Raw genomic sequence first — 21,182 nt, forward strand, 5'->3', positions numbered from 1 at the left:
CGGGATTAAAAGATTTAATATTCGTTCGACTTTCATACGAACCAGCCACAAAATGCATGTCTTATTGTATGCTCATACATTTTATTTTATTTTATTTTTCATTTACATAATTAAATTACTTGAGATAATAAACTTTAGTAATTCTTTGTCAGCTCGAGTTCTTGTTTCAATCACTTGAATGCAATCCCCTAATTTACTTGAAGATTCACGTATTTCATTTAAGCAAGAAAATGCCAATTCAATTCTTTCGGATAACTTTCAGCTCGACTGCAGTACTTTCTACAGCAAAGTACAGAATTCGATTTAAAACTTCTGAATTCATTCAACCAAAGGCAGGCATTTCTATAGATTCTGTAGAAACTAGTAGAGCTAGCTAGCAGCTATGCACCTTTCCTTGAGCTTTAATGGAAACTTCAAGATGCAATCAGGCGTTATCAGTTGAGAGAAATGCATTAACTTTACAAAGAAACTGCGGAAAATACTCATCCATACATACGAACAACTGCATTTAAGTGGCTGAAAAGGCTGTACTTTCGCGCCAGTGAGTCGAAGCCAATTTGATTTCGCCACATCAGCTAACCGCAGGCAATGAATTGCGTTTGAATTGAGAAAGTAGGCGAGCGATTGCCGACAGAATCCTTGATATTTAATGCGCTTAAAATCGATGCCAATGTACCAAGGAAAAGATGATGCGTCATTGAAGGAAATATTAAATAATTTTTCTCAAATTTTTGCTAGCTATTGAAAAACTGCGCCTCAATGGCTTTAAAAGTGTGAGGTTTTAGGGATGACACTTAAGAACAAGCCAATAATGAGGCCGAAGTCGGTATATTAATATTTACTTACGCAAGCACAAATACTTAGCACGCCATAAGAAACTGTTTGACAAAAAAGTAACGCAAATTTAGGGCCGGTTTTTTAGTGCAGTCTATACTTTGCTCAGTTTAAAAAATTCACCACAGGTAAACTAGGTTCGGAGCTAGGTGCAAAGTACCTTTACATTCCTCGTCATCACGATTTTTCCATAACCCAGACCATCCATACCAAAATTGATAAATTTACCAGGTTTGGCCATTAGCTATCAAACCTTGTAAGTCTAGGTTTGGCCAATAACTATGGTGGCACGTCACGGGGGATTTGGTATTCACACACTCGTCCAAATAGTCGTTGTTCAGACCGCAAAGAAGTGTCATTGTGCTCATTTTCTTCGTAAATCACTAACACAATCTTCGCGCTTGACAGCTGAAACCAAAATACTAAACTAATGAAGCTCCTACTGGCTCATTATGGCAGTCATTAAAAGTGGATTTAGGTCCATCCTGTTTAATGATAGGTACATCTAGATTTTTGAGTGCAAGTATCTATGGTGAATCAAAGTGTTTAGAAATAAAACTCTTGGACATTATAGTTATAAGCAGCCAGTGGTCCAAAAAAGAGTTGACTACATATCAACTTAAGCAAGTACCGCAGTTTGAATTTTTTTTTAACGGAATTACGCATTTATTGTATGCCAAGGCAAAGTGATTCGGAAATAACACAATCTTCCGTCACTCCCTACTTCATCCTTCTCTTTTCAGGTGTTTATCATTCATATCAAGCAATCATCAACGTATGAAGCCAGGAATTCTGAGGAGTCGGAAAGAAACGACACAACACTTCGGTGGTCCCTCCTTAATTTTTCTTAAAGGTATCGAAAGATTGCAAATGCGCTGACGGTCAGGAAATCAACAACGCAGCTTTAGGGCATCAATCAGTATTGCAGCTTAGAGTAATGTGCAGCAGACACTCAGAATGTAGAACGGAAGTCAATTGAAGCTCCTCTTCTGCAATAGGCGCTGATCGGACTTGGTAGTGAAGGGGCGAGAGCTTATTAATGTCCAATATCGAGGAATCATCAACGGATTAGACCGTGTGCTCAGAGATCTCGTTTGCACGGCATTAAAAAAGCACCTGATCCCGGAAACCATCATTAAACACGTCATTGACACCTACCATCAAGTAACTACTCACGTATTTTACCTGAGGGCTGACCCAAAGCTTCAACGTTAATGTAGACGTACATCAAGCCACAGCTTTAAGCCCACTTCTATTTAATCTGGTGATGGACTTCCTTACGCGTTAAATCCAAAGCAACCTCCCTTGAACACTGCAGTATGCTGACGATGTAGCCCTTCTTGCACACGACAAAGCCATCCTCCAAGAAAATCTGATTCGGTAGGTTACCGTCCTTAAATTGAATGGGCTGTGAGTAAGCCGCACAAAGACCGAAACAATCGAGTTTCATTTTGTCATAGCGAGTTGTGAGAGTACAGCTCATGCAATAAATGTTAGCTGTTAGCTTTAAATACCTGGGCTCGCATGTTGCTCACCGAATTCAATGTAAATGGCAAAGCTAGAGAGCAGCCTCCAGTATCCTGTCCGACAAGAAAACTCCACAAAAAATAAAAGAAAAAATCTGCAGGATGCGCCATCTTTTATGTCGGTATGAAAACATTGAATAACTTTGAAAAAAAAAACAACTAATTTTTATGTATAAGTGAGGTATTTTTATTTGGTTTGCTTATTTACAATTTATTACAACTATTTTTTGAATACAATATCAATCAAATTTTATTAGCAATCACAAACTGCGATCATCTTTCTGCGTTTGTCATCACCTTGTTAAGCATTTCGGGTTTTACAGCGTCTATTTCGGTTGTTTCGGTGTAAAGCGATCCATGGTTGAAATTGTACTGAATTGACGTATCGAAAACATGTATGTTGAAGTCGATCGGTTGGTAAATGACAAAGTTAATCAGCGTTTACATACCGACATAAAAGATGGCGCACCCTTTATAAAAGTACGATCAGGCCGGCAATGACATATGCATCTGAGGGCTGGGCTGTACCACGTAAACTAGAGCTGAAACTGCACGCGGTAAAAATGCGGATGCTGAGGCGAGCCAGCGGCGTTACACTGCTGGATAAGATCAAAACACCTTTATTCCTAGTAGCAATTAAATTGATCCAGTGAGTACTAAACTCCAGGAAAACCATCTACGCTGGTACGGTCATGTAATGAAAAGACAAGATAAGTACGCAGTGAAGCAAGGGTTGCAGATAGAGGTTGTGAAAAAAGGCCAGGCAACCCATAAAAAACCTAAAAAAACACCATAGAAAACGAAAAGTGATGCCGAAACGTCAGTGAAGAGGCGACTCAGGACCTCGTGACCTGCAGATTTCGCACGAGAGACGACCGAGTTAGCATTACTGTTTGCGTTGAAAATGAATTCAATGGTGCAAAAACCTTAGACTTGTTGGGAAACTGTTTCGGTAATCATTCTCTAATGAAAACAGCCGCTTATGAATGGCATGAATGCTTCAGAAGAGATCGTGAGTCCATCGAGGTTAAAGTAAAAAGAAGTGGTGGCAGGCCATTGACATTGAAAACTGATGCAAGCATCAATAAAGTGAAATGAAAACTAATCAGTAACAAGAAATTAACTATCAGAAAGCTGGCTGAGGACTTAAACATTGCTTATGGATCCGTTCAGGACACTTTAATTAATAGTTTGTGTTTGTATCGTGTTGCAGGAAGCGAATGAGTGGAGAGTTCCGGAAGAACCAAGACCAAAAAACGCGTCATTTTCAGTAGAAAAAGAAAGTGAAGCTCACGATTTTTATGGATTATGAAAGTATTGTGCACCGCAATTTTTTTCCGGAAGGTTAAACTGTCAATAAGGACTATTATTTGACGTTTACGTTAAGTAATTCGCAAAAAAAGAGAAGATTTGTGGGAAACTACTTCGGGGATTTGCACCATGACTTGGATTTTGCCACCATTATCTGAGAGTTTTCGCCACAGAATGAAACGAATACCATCCAACAGCCAACGAATTCACTTGATATGGCTCCCAACTATTTTTTTTTTTATTTTATTGAGTCAAAAACCCTCTACAGAAACCGCGCTTGAACAGCCGAAAGGAAGTAATGGAAAATCGAAGATGGCTATAACGGAAATGGAGTTCCAGAAATATTTTGAGAATCGGATCAAATGCTGGCATAAGTGCGTTGCAGTGGAGAGTTATTTGAAAGCGATACTATCACTTTTGAGAAATAATTTTAATCAAGATGATAGTTAGTTGCGAATATTTTTACGAAGTTAAGATTAATATTATATTAAACACCAATAGCTCAACACCAATAACTCACTGTGATGGTGACGCAATAAACACCAAAGTCACAACAAATGCCATTAATCGCTTGAAACTATTTAAAACAGGAACACACGCCAGCACAAACTGCGAGGAAGAGCAATCATTCTTCCTCTATCTCTCTCCCTTTTTCTCTCTCTCTCTTTCTCTCTCTCTCTCTCTCTTTCGCGCACCCAGTACCCCATTTTGGTTGCTGTATGCTGGCGATGTGGTACAGTGGAATTTAAGTGCTGCTGACAATGAATTATTTGCGATTCCTAATGGCAACGCCCAAAAACAGTTCAAACGCCCACTCGCTTGCAAAAGCTGCCACGCAATTTACAATAACTTTTAAGGATGTTTGAGCATGCAGCAAATAGTGAGCGAGTTATTTAAGGCAAACGAGTTTACAGAAAATTGTAAAAGTTAATAAAAGTCGAAAAAAATTTGGTGTATGTTGACACTTCTCTTCGGTGTTTTATGACGTAGCGAAGTATTTTATAAACCACGTTTTTGCGAACCTTGCACAAGAGTTATGCCTTAATGGGCTCATAATTTGAGCAAATAATATATTGTATACTTAAACATAAATATTATTGGATAAATAGGATCCGAGAGATGGCACTGGGGTCGATATATTACAAGAGATCATATTTATAGTATGATTTCGTTCGTAACCGGAATATATTTTCGCTACTTAAAAATAAACATTTTTTTTAAATTGTATATGGACAGTTTCATTAGAATGTCCACCGCAGACAAAATATTCATCATCAGCATCATCATCATCATCATCATGAATCAGGGCCTATGCATTAGGTTGAATGTTCGCTGTCTTCGTGTGCCACTTTCCGGATGGTTGCCATTGCCTACCGAGGGCGACCGCTGTTAGAAAAATCGTTTTCTATCATTTGGTGTTTCATTGCCGGAAATTCTAACGCGGGTACTTCCGAAAGGTCTTATATCCAACCTAAACGGATACGGCAGCCGCCTACGGAGATGTGAGAATACTAAATACACCGCAATTTCTCATTCGGCATGAATTTAAGAAAGGCTCTGTCACATCCAAAACCCCTCTGATTTCAGAAGAGTAGGATGTGTAAGGAAATCGAAAGGGTGATCGGTGTTATATAGTTTTGCCTACGTCAGCAGTATCTGGTATTAAAAATAATTTTCTATAAGAACCATCTCCATTTGTAAAGCAGCTCAAGTGCGCTGCCAAACTTTAGAAGAAAATGGGCTTAATTGCAACCTTTTAATCGATGCGATTTACATCACATCCACAGCCAGGACACCCAAGAAATTTCAAAATATTTCAAATAAGCATTAAATGCATTAGAAGGCAAGAGGACCAGGGATACACTACAAGTAGCGCTAGAACCACTACCTGCAAAAAATTTCACAACTTAGAGGAAGAAAAATGATATAGTGGAAGAGCAAAAAGGGATGTAGGCTGCCTTCGGGGACAGCCTTAGGCAGTTATCAGTTCTCAGTGCGTGGGATCCCCAGCATTTAAGCGTCGTTTTTGGTTAGATTAAGCGCCATCTGTCATGAGCTTTTTTAAGAAATAAATTGTGCAGTTTCTCTTTAACAAGGGTCAAAAGGAACCGATGTCTGAGTTGGGCGTCTGCAACATGGCGACGACAGGGCCTTAATCGCAGCTTGTCTATCGGAAAAGATATTTATGTCTGCCTCTTAACAGCGATCCGTACGCATTTTGCATGCCTCCAGGATCGCGAAGAGTTTGAAGGAGATTGAAATGTTGGCTGATCTAGAGAAAGCCCATGTTCAAACTCTAGATTCCATATTGGATCCGTCGATGAAAACAGAGGTATTTATGTCCGTGCAGACTCTACCCTCCATTCAATCCAGCCTGCCTGGAAAGATAGCCCTAGTACAACCTTTAAAACCCAGTTTGTGGATGGAAAGATCTGTACGAAGTACAGGGAAGGAAGGAAAAATCTGCCTCAAAGTGCCAGCATGTTCTACAGGAGATTGTCTTATTAAGCATTAGAGGTAGGTAAAAAAAACCTTAATTTCTTACAGTTTTTTTTTTTTTTGTAATTTTTTCCAACTAACTAGTTTCACATTTCTACTACGGTTTTTGTTTAACTTAGCGCTTTGCTGGACTATTTTGTGAAGACTCCTGTTAAGCAAAAAATATGCACCCTTACATTTTTTATTTGCATTTCATTAAAAGAAAAATCTACGAGTTTTTATTTACAACTTGAAGCGAAAGCAAATAGACACAATGAGTTTTGCAATTCAATGCCGAACTATAGTTTTTCCCAAAACACACAGCCTTGCAAAAATCAGGCTGAAAACCAAAATTACAGATTCTACAAGCAGCGCACAGTCGCAGTAATGAAAACAATGGTAACAGCAAAAACAACAGTAAGAACAACCTCAGCAAATACTCGCATAAAACAAAATTAAAGCTCAGTAAATCTGCACAATATTCGCACATTTGTTGTTGCGCCTGTGCATACTTTCACTCTGGCACTAACCTTCTGCTCTGCGCAGCGACATGTCCACCTCACTTTAACGTTACATCAGACCGCACCTTGTCCGTTTGTCCTGCAGCCATCAGCGGCCTTGCCAGCAAACAAACTAAACTAGCAACAAAGCAACTTGCAAACAGCACGACGACGACGGCCAACTGTCAGCCAACAGGCAAAAGTCGTCAGTCATCAGTCGTCGGCTTTCAAGAGTAAATGTTAAATACGTGGCACATATATTTATGTGGCAAGAATTTTCGAAACTGCCTTAACGTTTATTAACTGCAGCAAAGAGGCACTCATTCCCCTGGGAGAACAACGCGAATGTCATCTAGTCGAAGACGATAGATTACAAAGTTTTGGATATCCGAAGCAAAATTTTGTGAGTAACTTTGGCTACCATGTCATGGGGAATTCGACAGCCGAATTCTGCCCGCTCATTTCACACGTATGCACCGACTCGTCTAATAATTCTAAATGTTTAGCCGGCATCAAAAGTAAATGCATATTTTGAGAGTCAGTTTTTCGGAAGCGCTAAAGTAAAACCAAATATATAGGCTGGCCGAGATATGAGATATCAAATATTCTGACTTCACTGGAAAGAATAAATATTCCATTAAGTATGGAATAGCAAGCAAACATCTATTAAAACCATTAAATCCCCATTTAATCTCCTTGTCGAGAAGGAGGCTGTTGAGCACTTTCTCTGTAAATGTCCGGGTGCCCCTTTCTTCGACAGCCTGGGGCAGTGCGCCAACTTAAATCCAATCAATCTTCTCCATTATATCAACAGCTGTGGCTGGCTGAAGATATCTTTCTGTTGGAGGTGTCATAGTGGTATCAAAGTGGCGCTTTAGTGCTACTTGGCGAGTACCAGAGTGGTACTTCAACCATTTCACCTACCTATGCTACCAGTATTATCAAAAATATTGGCCAACAAACCAAGTGCCTCATTGGATTAATGAATAAAAGAAAATGAGGTTTGCGCTTCGATCTTAAGATTTTTTGTTTTTTTATTATTATTATTTTCTTTTTTTTGTTTAGAGACGAGGATAAAAATGTAAAAATTTTAACTGACTAACAGTTTAACTGATACAAGCCCCTCCTCTTCGGCTGACTTCAACCCGGGAGTGCATATTTACATTACATTGAGGTGGAGCCGTGATTGTGTCTATTACCCACGACAGGTGGACGCAGGTTCCTGTATGAAGGTAATACGTCGAAGATAGTCCTCAATCGCTTCCACTGTAGGTGGGCTCTAAAAAAACATTGAAAATGCGGTAATGTCCTAACCAATGCCGTCTTGTCACTGAACGATTTAGTGTTGAGCGATAAACTCAGGTGTCTATAATTATCGTCAGTTCGTCTCTAGTCGATCTCTACTGGAACTCTATTTCTAAATGCATCTCTGCTTCCCTATACTCATCCCTGTACCTCACTCAAACAACGTTCTCTCAATAAACCTAGTATGAAGCTGGGTAGGGCTATGCGTACGGGCCTTTCTTCTATGAAACTAGTGTTTACTTCTTTTAGTCAGTGCTCCATATACCCAGCGAGGGCAGATGGCTGCATAACCTTCCTGTGAGAATGGCAGTGAGCGTTCTTAGGACAGCTTCTTCTTCTTGATTGGCGTGATAACCGTCTACGCGATTTTGACCGAGTTTGGGCACTCCAAGTCCTTCTCCACCTGATTTTTCAACGCATAGGAGGCCATCTTATAGCACCTCCTTCATGATGGTATGCCATCTCATGGTAAAGAAGGGCTCCGACTCTATTAGTTAGGAGTTTGCAGCTTTTCCAGTGAACGCTTTCACTACTTCGTTCTTAACTATTTCCCTGTGAACTGAAGAATAAATGCGTATGAATGCTGCTGGAGTAATGAGGACTTTACAAGCCAAGGCCTTGAGTGCTGCCTGGCAGTCTGTCGCCCAGAATAGCTAATTAGTTCTTCCGGAGGTTTCTACCTGCATTGATCTCTGCACATATACATATAACACGCACCTCCACTTTCGGTGTCATGTATCCCAACGCCCATGCCTTTGGGTATTTTCGAATCATTTGTAATCGGTAATGCAAGTCAGCTTCCATTAAAAGAGTGGGATGCTCCTATTTGCCTTCACATCTAATTAAGTCGAAGATCACATCAGATCAGCTCTGTGTTGTTCAATTGTCATACCTATAAGTTGGGTGGATGCAGACTTTTGTCAACATTAAGATTTACGAAGATAGGCACGTACCAACTGCGAAGTCAGCGTTTTCGCTATGAAATCGAGAGTTACACGCAGGAAAAAGCTAACTAAAGTACAACAAAGCCGCTTTTGTTGCAATGAAAAAACCTAACTATGCATATTCACTTTGAGCTGCGAAAACACTCTTTAATGCATTTTAACTTAATGTAAAACCTTCAGAAAATACTTATACTCCTGAAAAATGCTTGCTGCGGAAAAGCAAACTACAAATGACATTGGCCGTGCTGGTGAAATAAATGTACAAAAGCAACAGTAGAATTCTTTAGAATTTCTATTTGCATACCCTTCGCCGACTTGCATGCCGCTGCCTCCATATATTCTAATTACATAAATAAAATAGAGCAGTTCTTTTGTTTTGCTGGCACAAATTTCGCAGCAACCAAATAGCGAAAAGTCAAATGTACTTACGTAAATGCAAAATGCTAAAATACTGCCAAGCTAATTAAATCACTCGAATACTCGCTTAATTGTAACGAATGCAGCGAGTGGAAAATGAAAAATGCAAATCCTTGAATCTGTGAGGGAAGGCGATGTTGCTTCGCAAATTTACATACATATTTGCATGTGTACGAAAGTTTGTGAGTATTTGTGTGTGCATGCGAACACACTAAAACTAAGAAATGCGAGAGCAACTTTTTAAATAAGTTTTGTTTGTTCAAAAAATACAAAAGTAATTCGAACCAGCGCAGACTTGCCAATTTCTATCTCTTTTGATCCCCACGCAATGCTATGAACTGGCGACTTCTATACAAGCCACCGCATTAGTATTGTAAAACTGCATGTTTGCGTGTATTTATTTATTTATTTAATATCCAATACCACAACCATTGGCCATATTTCAGCACTGAATATACAATAAGGTAACTGTTTACTCCCTGGGGAAATGAGGTGGAAAAATGTGCTGTGGTGTAAAGATAAATTGAGTTTTGCTGTGCCAAATGCAAAATTGCTAAATTTTTTTAGTAAAGTGAGCAGAATAAAAAGAATAAAGGAAATAAAAACAATGTATTCATTCCAATTGAGAACTTTTAAGGCAACATGCGAGCCGTCAGGTAATGCCTGAGTGAGTACCTCTTATGAAAGGTGATCAGATTGGAGGTACTTTTTCCAAACTAAATACAGTATTCGTTGACGTCTCATCATGGAAAGACTTACGCCACCACAAAGTTTACAAATCGCTGAATTGTATTATGAAAACCAACGCTCTGCGAATAGTGTTCATTGCGCGCTCAGGCCAACTTATGGTGTACATAACCGTTCTACCATTATTGGATGATACTCGACCACATTAGACCACATACAGCCCGAAGTGAAGACAATATTGGCTGGCAATGAGAGTTTTGCCGAAGACCTGCAAGAATCGTTTCGGCGTCGATCTCTATAGCTTGGCCTATCTTATGGCGCTACTCGGGCGATTTTAAGCAAAGATGCCGTATTTAGGCTGAAGAGTAACCCGAAGCCATTATATCGATTGAAAACAACCGTTTGGTCCGGGTTATGAGCTGGAGAAATCATCGGATCATATTTTTTCAAAGACGAGACTGGCACCAATGTAACCATGAATGACGAACGCTATCGGACCATTACAAACGACTTTTGATACCAGAAACTGAAGCCCGTGATCTCCACAATCTCTTCAAATGAAGTATTGGAAGCCAACATTCCTAAAGTTATTAACGAGATACCGACCGAAGTCCTCCAGCGAGTCATTCAAAATTGGTGTTTACGGTGCAGTTGCGTAAAACATTTGAAAGGGATTATGTTGAATTTAAAAAATAAATGTCATGAATAGTTCTACTCAAAAATAGATTACTCAAAGATTACCTAATCAGTTTGAGTTTTCGTTGTTTTATTTCAATTTAAAATCTGATACCTCTAAATTGATCACCCTGTATTGCTATTACTAAAGAAAAACTATAAATAATTTGCTACGAAAAGTATTATTTCTTCTAACTTAGCCGCTTTCATTGAATACTGTTCAAGGCCTTTGACACTTTTATTTATTTCATTATTTTGTGTCAGCTGAGCTCTCTTGACTTTCACTAGGTTCTTCTTCTATGGCTAAAATCGTATTTAAGTGAGAAACGGCCGCCGTAGCGGAATGGGTTGTTTCGCGACTACAATTCGGGAGTGCGAAGGTTCGAATCTCCACGCATGAGCACCAAATAATAAAACACGTTTTTTCGAATAGCAGTCGCCCCTCGGCAGACACCAGCAAACCCCCGAGTGTGTTCCTGCTATGAAAAAGCTACTCATAAAAACCATTTGACGCTCGGAGTCGGATTAGCACTGTAGGAGCCTCCAGCAAGGTGGAACAACATCAAGGCGCACACCACAAATAGGAGAAGTAGCTCAACCAAATACCTAATAGAAGTATACGCGCCAATTATTTATTTATTTATTGCCACTCCTAAGGTACCTCAAGGTAGTATTTCGGGTCGCTGCTTTTACTCGTATTTGTAAATAATATTAGCAGATGCTTTTCATTTGCCAGGGACCCTTTATATGCAAACCACTTAAAATGTGTTGCCCCAATAAGAAACCCAGAGGCTCCAAGCTAACCTCTACTTACTTACTCACTTTTTGGTGTACATATTCATGTATATCTTTAAATTTAAGAAAATTTCTTCAAGTCATTTACTCGAAATCTCGTTTGATTCTACAATCGTCGTATTATATCTCAAATAATGTCCTACAATATGTGGATGAGAGTAAAGACTTCGGGGTAATTTTCAACTCTAATTTTTCATTCTCAAATCATATCAATTATATTATCTCAAAATCATGCTCGATCTTGGGCTTTTTAGACGTAGCAGTTTAAACTTCTCAGACCCTCACCCGATGAAATTACTATTATCTTCTTTCTCTTCTTGTCTCTTCTCTTTATTATTTTTCATCTCGTTTGATTATTTCCCATTCACAATTGATATTAACCGTCATTTTTCCGCAGTTTTGTCATCGAAAATTCCCTTAATCCGCTTAAATTTTGGGAACTAGGTCTAATAGTTGACACTAATTAGTTACACTGAATTCCTGAGATAACTCCGAATTAAGTCGTTAATTAGCTATTAGCGCCATCATCTATCTATGCTACTAGATTTTTTATTATTACTAAAAATCAATTCTCTTCTTTGTTGAACGCGTCATTTAATTTCCTAATATAGGGCCCGCCATCTATTGTTACGGATTTGAACTAGGTATTATTTGAAGAATGGTAACACTTAGCTGTCATCTGATTTGACAGAAAATTAGTTTTATTCTTCCGCTGAACGAAAATGGTTGTGTATACGCCCAAAAAACGCTGGGAAATATTGCGACATTACTTTGAAAATCATGGTAATGTTGCAGAATGTGTACGAAAATTACGTACGGCAATGGGAAAAAGAAAAGCACCGAATGAAGCGTATGTGCGTTACTTTGCGAAAAAATTAAGAGAAACTGGGTTGCTTATTGGCAAAACAACGCGTGACCGACCAAAAACCGTGCGTACACCCGAAAATATTGCTGCTGGGGCCGAGAGTGTTCGTGAATCACCAGGAACATCAGTTCATCGTCAGCACTGAAGACCAACATACGCGATGTCATAGCTGAAATACAGCCGCATACAATCGAAAATGTGTTGAAAAATTGGGCCGATCATATGGGATGGTGCATGGCTAGCCGAGGCAGCCATATGAATGAAGTTGTGTTCCATCATTAACCGGAAGGATTGTACTTCAAAATAAAAAAACAGTTTGGAAAAATATTGAGTAGTTTCTCTTTTATAGCATTTTTAATTCCGTAAAGTTATATGGCGGACCCTGTATAATGGAGACAGTGTTAAAGTACTAACATGGCTCCCACATCAAAATGTTCTGAGTACGTTTATGATAAAATATGTCAAAATTTTCAACAGAAACGTTAGATGCACCTGTTAACACTGGGCTCCATTAGTGTCTGAAATATAAGTAGTAACCCTCGTCGATTTGCCGTCTGACTTAAATTGAATTTTCTTAATCAGAAAATATTCTTCGTCTATTTTTAAGTCTCAATACTTTGCAATTTCTTACTCTACTATAACTTTTTCAAAAAAAAGTGAAGAACAAAAAATTATTTAATGCCTTTATTTTACACTCCATTTAAAAATCCAGCCTATCAAATTTGGCCTCATATTAGTACCTATAATAAATACTCGCATATTTTTATTTCCAGTTGGATTTGCAGCTGCAAGACGAAGCCGGCGGTGACATTTCAAGTTTCATAACGAACGGCGAATGGGACCTGCTAGGTGAGAGAGTTGTTGCAAGTGAAGAACACATTTCTTAAAAATTCTTATTTGAAATAAATATCAAAGATTTTAAAATAACTAACTAACAAACTAATTAAATCACAACTTATAAAAAGCAAATCTCTTAGTTTCTTTTTTTGCTTTCACATATTTCTTCATAATAAATAGTGAATTAGTAACAAATTCTCATCATACATCCAACAAAACATCACTAAGCGTCTTTTTCTAAATATGCCAACAAAAATTTCACCAACAACTATTATACCTATACATACTTACTTGCCTATATATGTACTTAAACATTTAAATAATATTTTTTAGTAATGATTTGTCGAGCCTATCTAATGCGCTGCTTTCTCTTTCTCTCTTTCCCTCTCTTTGCCGAAAAATAAACATAAAAAAAACATAAAAACAATTCTCTCTTTCTCGTCGTATGGTCACCGTCGCACGTACACTCGTACACTCTCTTTGCAGGTGTACCCGGTAAACGAAATGAAATCTACTATAATTGCTGCCCAGAACCTTATATTGACATAACGTTCGCCATTTTAATACGACGGAAAACTTTGTACTATTTTTTTAACCTTATTGTGCCGTGCGTGCTGATAGCTTCAATGGCACTGCTAGGGTTCACACTGCCCCCCGATTCTGGTGAGAAGCTCTCGCTAGGTAAGTCTCCTACGTTCGCGCCAGTATTACTACTAAACAGACAATTGAAATTAAGAGCGAATTATCTAACCTTCCAAATAAAAAATATTACTTGATTTGAAAAAAAATGTTAAATTATAAATTGGAGTGAAGTAAATTATTCGTCGTTTCAGTTGAGTTTGTTTCTTCCATTTGCCAATGCAGCGAATCCCACCCTCAAGAGTGAACCAAATGCTTGTAAACAAACATTTTGTAGGCGTTCCTAGAAAAATGCATGCGCGTTCCGAACAGAAATAGTGGCCCTCGTTCAATTTTTACAGCTAAATTTTGGAAACCAGACACACTTTTTTACACCAGTTTAAATAGACTGCGCGCTACTGATGCCAACACCCTTTATCTGCAATTCATAAAGAAAAGTGTACACGTTTTTGGAAAGACAGGAATTTTCATTCAATTAATTGAGATTATTTTCGAAATTTCATAAATCAGTATGGAGGAATAACTGTTGATGAAACTCAAAACAAATCGATAGTTTCCCTGTTTCCCATCAGAGGCCATAAGTCGAAAGTCACAATAATATAGCCAGAATGTGGAACTTGAGTACCTGCATGTAATATATTGTTTTAGATGTAAAATATTGTAAATTATTATGTAATATATTGTAGTTTCGCAAGAAATCTCATAAAAATGTGTGAAAATAATGAGGTTATTCTCTTTATTTGGCTTGAACAACTTCAACCGAATCCTACGACGACCGTCAATCATTTATCCTTCTACATTTAGTCCACAGCCCGTACCCACGATTTTGCTCTACCAAAGCTATTTCTCTCTTTCTTCCTTCACAGCTCCTTTTAGCCCAGCATTTCAGATATGGCAGCAATCTACATATATTCTAAGAAAGCACTCCCGCACACACTCTTTTATAGACTAGACAGATGGCCGGCGAAATATCAAGACAATTAATATAATTTCGCCTTTAGCCTTGCACTCAGTCTTTCTTGCTCTTCTCTTTGAAAAATGTTGCCATCGACAGTTCCCCTAATCCGCTTAAATTATGAGAATTAAGTCTAGTTGTCAGTCCGGATTATTTGCTCTTAATTCCTGAGAGAATTCCGAATTAAGTCTTTAATCGCGGTTAACGCCACCATCTGTCTAGGCTATAAACGGGTACTCTGATGGAGCAAATACCTCGCAAGGCATTGGAGCTTGGATTAAAGGTCCTACAGCAAAAATCTGTATTCATACCCATGGATAAATTTCCACTTCTTCTAATTCTAATCCAGTCTAAACTTCGTTAACTCTTCTAATTCTACGGCAGATGTGAATCATCTGTTGAACTATTTTTGCGCGACATTCGAAGCTATTTTTGATAAGCTCGTTGAGCCTTATTTCAAGGTACTTCAGATATACCGTTTTTTGGCATATTCAACGAGATCCTTAATTTCTTGGAAAATTTATCAGAAATACTTTATAGCACACTGCAAATTAAGAAGAAAGCCGCATAAGCTGCTGGCACGGATTGAGCAGCTAGGTCTCTCCCCTTAAATTAATTCTCTTATATGGACTGACGAGGAGTTATCTATTAAAATGTACAGTTTGGCAAGAATGAATTTACACTTTGAAAGTAAGACCAGTGTTTCAACTTTAGTATTCAAATATTTTATTCTTCTAATTTTATGAACCTTCTTTTCTCACAAATAGAAGATAAACATAAAACACAACAAAAACAAAATGTCTCTGCATTTCATAGATGTCAAATAACTTCTTTCACAAATAATGCCAACTGATGCTATATACAAGGCTTTAAATAACGCATTGGACCTTGTGACATAATGAATTACTTAGTTTTGCAAATATTGCTCCGAGTCCATAGTAAAATAAAAATAAAAAACATAAATAATTGGTGCGTACACCCTTTTTAGGTGTTTGGCCGAGCTCCACCTCCTATTTGTGATGTGCGTCTTGATGTTGTTCCACAAATGGAAGGACCTACAGTTTTAAGCCGACTTATGAGGAACTTTTCCATGACAGAAATGCACTCAATGTTTACATAGAAATACACGCCGAGGGACGACCGCTACTAGAAACAACTTTGTCTATCATTTTGCTGTTTCATGCACGGAGATTCAAACCTACGTGCTCCCGAATGGTAGTCACGCATCAATCCAATGGGCTACGGCGGCCGCGAGTCCATAGTGCTTTCTTTGAATGCCAAGTCTCCTACTCGTCTGCTAGAGATGCAACCCAATATTATAACAGATAATTTTCCTAATTTGCCAGTTGGTATGATGTTGTGACTTTCTAAGGTTGTTAATGCTTTACGCCAAACTCTTGTCGGCACTTTGTTAACATTTATAACATCATTTTCGTCTCATCACAGAGTATGACGTCAATTGATTCAGATATTGGCAATGATTTCTTACGTGTAGATCTTGAAGAGTATTTCTGAGCCAACATGAACTGGCGTACAGTTCCATGAGAAACAACAACACCATACTCTTCCTTGAGCTTTCACGCAAGAGTTCTGGTCGAATCCTGAAGATTTTGATTCAGTTTAGGTGAGGTTAGCTTAGCCAATTGTGGCTAGAGCGCTTTGGAGACCCCGCAATTAGTATAGAGTCAGAGACCATCTTCTATTGGTTTCCGCGATTACGCTCAAGTCAGTTGTAGTGCATAGTTCGTTTAGAGTTATGCGTATGTCCTCTAGCACTCGCTTCACTCCAGAATGGCCGAGGACACAACAAAGTGTGGACCCCAAAGCGGAAGAATGAACTACTGCATTCTGTAACACATCTTGAGTTGATGCGCGCTGAGGCCAGTGCCTTAATCGCTGCTTGATCGATTGACTCAAAAAGCAGATATTTGCTTGCATTTGACGCTTACTGAAAACAAATGCCTAGCAGAGCAGTCCATGCAGAATATTGTCTGCTATTTGCTAACAGCGCAAGGCTGCACTTTTTATGGGGGTTTGACCGACTCCTCCTCCTCCTATTTGCTCTGGGCGTCTCCCTCCACAGATGGAGGGACTTGCATTTGTATGCCACCTCCGAACGGCAAATGATTTTTATGAGCATCTTTTTCATAACAGAAATACACTCAGAGATTTGCCTTTGCCTGTCGAGGGTCGACCGCTATAAGAAATAACTTTTTCTACCAGTTGGTGTTTCATGACCGGAGATTTGAACCTGTGCACTTCCGAATGTTGGTAGTTACGCACCAACCCATTCGGCTACGGCGCCCGCTGTCATATTTGCATTATATTTATTAGTGGTAAGGTCAGGCTACATTTCTCACAAAGTTTAGGACTCAGTATTGGAATATCAAACTCCAATGAAAAACGTGTGCTTTTTGCAGATAAAATGACGTGGCATCGGTGGCGCAAACTTCTTTCCCTTTGCATAAAATATTTCCATTAAAAACAAAGGACGTAGTATTTTTGGTATTTTTCTTAAATTTATTTCCATAACTGGTTGGTAATGGTAAAGCATATTGCGTTGCACGTTGATATTCGCAACGGAATAACGGATTCATTTCTCTTATAAAATTACGAACAGCAGCCGCTGTCATTGACGCCATTAATAGGACATTAGTCTTGGTCCGTTTGGCAAAGCTTTGGCTATTTTCATTTTTTATTTCATATTAATGATGTCACGAAATTTGCCCAAACCTTGAGCTGTTGGCAGTCCAACGCACGCACAGACTTCGAAAATAAATCCTCTAAGTGAAAATTTTGGAACATAATCAATTTCGCATTTGCTCGCAAGCAACAAACAAACTATTGAACAACCACGGCCGTCTAGTTGGAAAAACATGAAAATTCCTACTTTCTCGAAAGAAAAAATTGAAAACTGCTGCCGTCGCTTACGTGACATGAAAATCCCGAACGTAGAGAAATGCGCAGCAACGCACAAACACAACTATCGCGCCCGTGTAGCGAGCGTTGGGGAGCAAAATGTACTGCCGGCGTCACAAGCAAAGTTGTCACTAAATTATGATAAATGCAACATGAAATTCAATTTAAGAGCCTCAAGCGTTATGTGAAAGTGAAAACGAGAGGCGGAATGAATAGTGCGGAATTTGCAATGCGAAAAGTGAACAAAAAATAAATAGAAAAATAAGTAGAATGACTAAAAAATAGTGCGAGAAGTAAGACGAACTGGAGTGAATGTGGCGCGAGCTCTTGTAGACGTCAGCAAATGGGAACGCCATAAAATGCCATCACTTGCAATCAATGTCAACAGCAGCAAAAGAAACAACAACAAATAGTGTGCAACAATCGCTGACAGCCCCAGCAACCGTCAAACTGACAAAGTAATGCAAAAAGAGTAGCAACAATGGGTGCGCTTTCAAAAGAAATCTACCAGCATAAGCCTAGCCCACATAGAAACATAGAGCCACGCGCACGCACACATACGCCTGCCCGCGCGTAAAGTGAAAGCAGTAACCTTGACCCACAAAACACCAGCGGCTAAGAACAGCAAACAAAAAGCGAAGAACACAAAACTACTGCAAATATTTAAATACTTTTCATAGGAGTATGCAGCCAGAGCTGCTTTCAAATGGAAGCAAGAAAAGAGTAAGGATGTAAACGTGCGCAGTTTCGTTTGCGGAGCCTCGGGGGATGTGGCGACTGCTGCATTATGCTGGCAACAACAGAACGAAGAGCATCAAATGAAAGTGAGTTTAATGAGTGGAACTTCACTGCAACGGAAATATCAACAGCAACAGCAGCACACAAGGCAAAGGGGAGCCAAAGACATCTCCGCTTTGCTTGCACACACTTCCCACACCTCACACATTACCAGGCGCTTACTTTTACTACCAGAGTGACCAGTGAATTCATGGCTACAATTGAATGTACTCTTGTTAATTCGATAATTGTTTGCTGCTGCTAGTCCAATGAAAATTTCTTAATTTTTTTGATTGTAAGGCTGCATGATCACTATTATTTTGTCAAATGTGCGGGGTACAGCTGAAAAGAAATGTCCAGAATATTACAAGTTGGTTTTCTACCATAACCTCATTTTGCTTTACCACTGAAAGGCTATGCGCGAAGTCATAAAAGGAAAGAAAAATCAGCCGAAAAAGAAAGCAAACACCCATAATTATCAACCAGGGCCCTGCTGAACCTCGCTCACTCTTTCCTTGAAGGAATGTGAGAGGAGAATGTTGAGCTTAGACCAAGCGAGGGTGTGCATTTCAGAATGTTTTTTTGTTTTTCGTTTTTCTTCCTCTTTTTAAATAGAGGATGAATTCCGATAGGTAAACGCATATGTTCTGTTCTTGACCAGGATGGGTAAGTGAAAGGGTTCAAGTACCACTCTGGCGAGTGATATCTAGATTAGCCAGAGCTGTATATGTAAAGCAGAAGGTTGATGGGATTTAGGCCGGAGCACTGACCCAAGCTGTCGAAAAAAGGGGCACTCAGTGACCTTAATTGTTTAGCTGCCAAGCTCGAACATTTACAGAGAAAGTGTTTAACAGTCTACTTCTCTGAAAGGTCCCCCCAGCTACTGCAATGGGGATTAAATGATCATCCTAGCTTTTCTGCGTGTGTGCCGATCATCCGGAGTTTGGAAATTTAATGGCGTGAAGTCTCCAGAACTTTCTGAGTCCTCCATCTATTGTACTATCTAAAGGGTTTTCAAAATAAGGAGGAAGAAATGGAGCTCCATCTTTGCTGCGTTTTCCTGAAAAAAAAGTTGTGCAATTCCCTTTCAACAATAGTGGGGGAGATGCAGATGACCGGCTAGGAGGTCTCTGTCCTGGAACCCACATCAGAGAAATGTTACCTGCACACCCAAAAGATTTGAGCTCCTCCTTCTTCACCTTACTAAACATCCAAATCTTAATACTATTAATACGTTTTTTTTTTTTTGTTTAAAATATCATTTTGCATATATTTTCATCTTTTATTTTAACTTTTATTATTATTTTTCTTTTAGTTAGATTTTCAAGCTTTATTTCATACGAGAAACGAGAACCCTTCTCTTACTGCCTTCGAATTTGCATTGCTACGTGTACGACGAAAGAAAAAAGGAAGAATAAATCAAATATAGAAAAAACCAAATTGAAAAACTTGTAGAGCACGAACGAGTGGAACTTTTGTGTCATCAGCAGACTTCTACTACATTTAAGTGTAAACAAACTACATTTCGTACTCCTCGCAACTCATAACGAAGAAAAAAATACACGCAAATAAATATGTATATAAATACACAAGTGCGCGTAACACTGCAATAAAAATAATAAAGCGCACTAAGTGGGAAAAAGTAACGGCTGAAGAAGAACTAAAAGTCGTCAACGAAATTTCTTTTCTTTTTAAGTTCGCAGAGCATCTTATAGAACATGAAAAATTTATTGCACAGTTGCGATCCACACCTACTCATCTAAAAACAGTTAAACACAATCGACCTAAAGCGAAAAGGAATATTGTACAACAGCAGGTGCCACACGCGGAAAGTAACCCCGCCACACTTTTTACAACATGTTGCGCATATGAAAGTGCGAATTTGCTAATACGCCACGCACCTCGCCCTTCGCTTTTCACACTTTGCAATCTCCATAAAAAATGAAAATATGCTAAAAAGCAGTATCATTTTCCTTATATTTTTTTTATAAAAAAAGCAGCAAATTTATGCAAATGGTTCGGCAAAAGCGACCAAAAACATGCCAGAATATACTTTGCCACTTTACCATTCACTAAGTCTCCTCACTTCCCGCCTAACCGACGCATGCAAATTTCAGAATCCAGCTGCAAGTTTTAGTAAATAGAATTGAAAAAATTTAATAGAATTCAAAAAAAAAAAAGAGAAAGTTTATGATAAACCACCAACAAATATCCCAAGTTATGATTGATTTGATTTTGAGACGAAATGCTAACATAAACATAATAACAACAATGAAACATTACAATAACTGTAAAAGCTTTACATTTATATGCAACTGTACATTTATATGTAACTGTACATTTATATGTGCGAAGCATCGACATACTATTGACGTACTATTGATGACTGATGACGACAGTGACGAGATAACCGCATGACAGGGTGCATTGAGGTTCAGCGCAGAGAATATGGTAGTAGTTTTTTATTTGTACAACATTGACGGGAAGCTGAATAAATAGCGACAACACCACTCCAACCACTACAACACCAAAAGCTTGCGGAGTCGAGCAGCACACCAGCCAAATGGGACAAATGGGACAAACGGGAACACAAAATGGTGGCTAGCTGGCTGGCTGGCTGGCTGGCTGGCTGGCTGGCCACCCTTTAAATCGTTATTGGGGCACAGAACGCGATCGTGAGAAAAACTCCAGGGCAAGCACAGCTAAATTGCAACAACA

At 38.9% G+C, this 21,182-nt stretch overlaps 1 protein-coding gene across 1 annotated transcript in view; it reads left to right on the top strand.

Annotated features, from left to right (window-relative positions):
* Positions 1 to 21,182, top strand: part of LOC129236949 (neuronal acetylcholine receptor subunit alpha-7) — a 190,672-nt gene that overhangs the window by 133,542 nt on the left and 35,948 nt on the right. Inside the window, exons 7-8 of the mRNA XM_054871271.1 lie at positions 13,111 to 13,186; positions 13,661 to 13,855. Coding sequence (XP_054727246.1) covers positions 13,111 to 13,186; positions 13,661 to 13,855 — 271 coding nt within the window. The remainder of the gene's footprint in view (positions 1 to 13,110; positions 13,187 to 13,660; positions 13,856 to 21,182) is intronic.

Source organism: Anastrepha obliqua, chromosome 2 (genome assembly GCF_027943255.1).
Source record: "Anastrepha obliqua isolate idAnaObli1 chromosome 2, idAnaObli1_1.0, whole genome shotgun sequence".
Lineage (NCBI taxonomy): Eukaryota > Metazoa > Arthropoda > Insecta > Diptera > Tephritidae > Anastrepha > Anastrepha obliqua.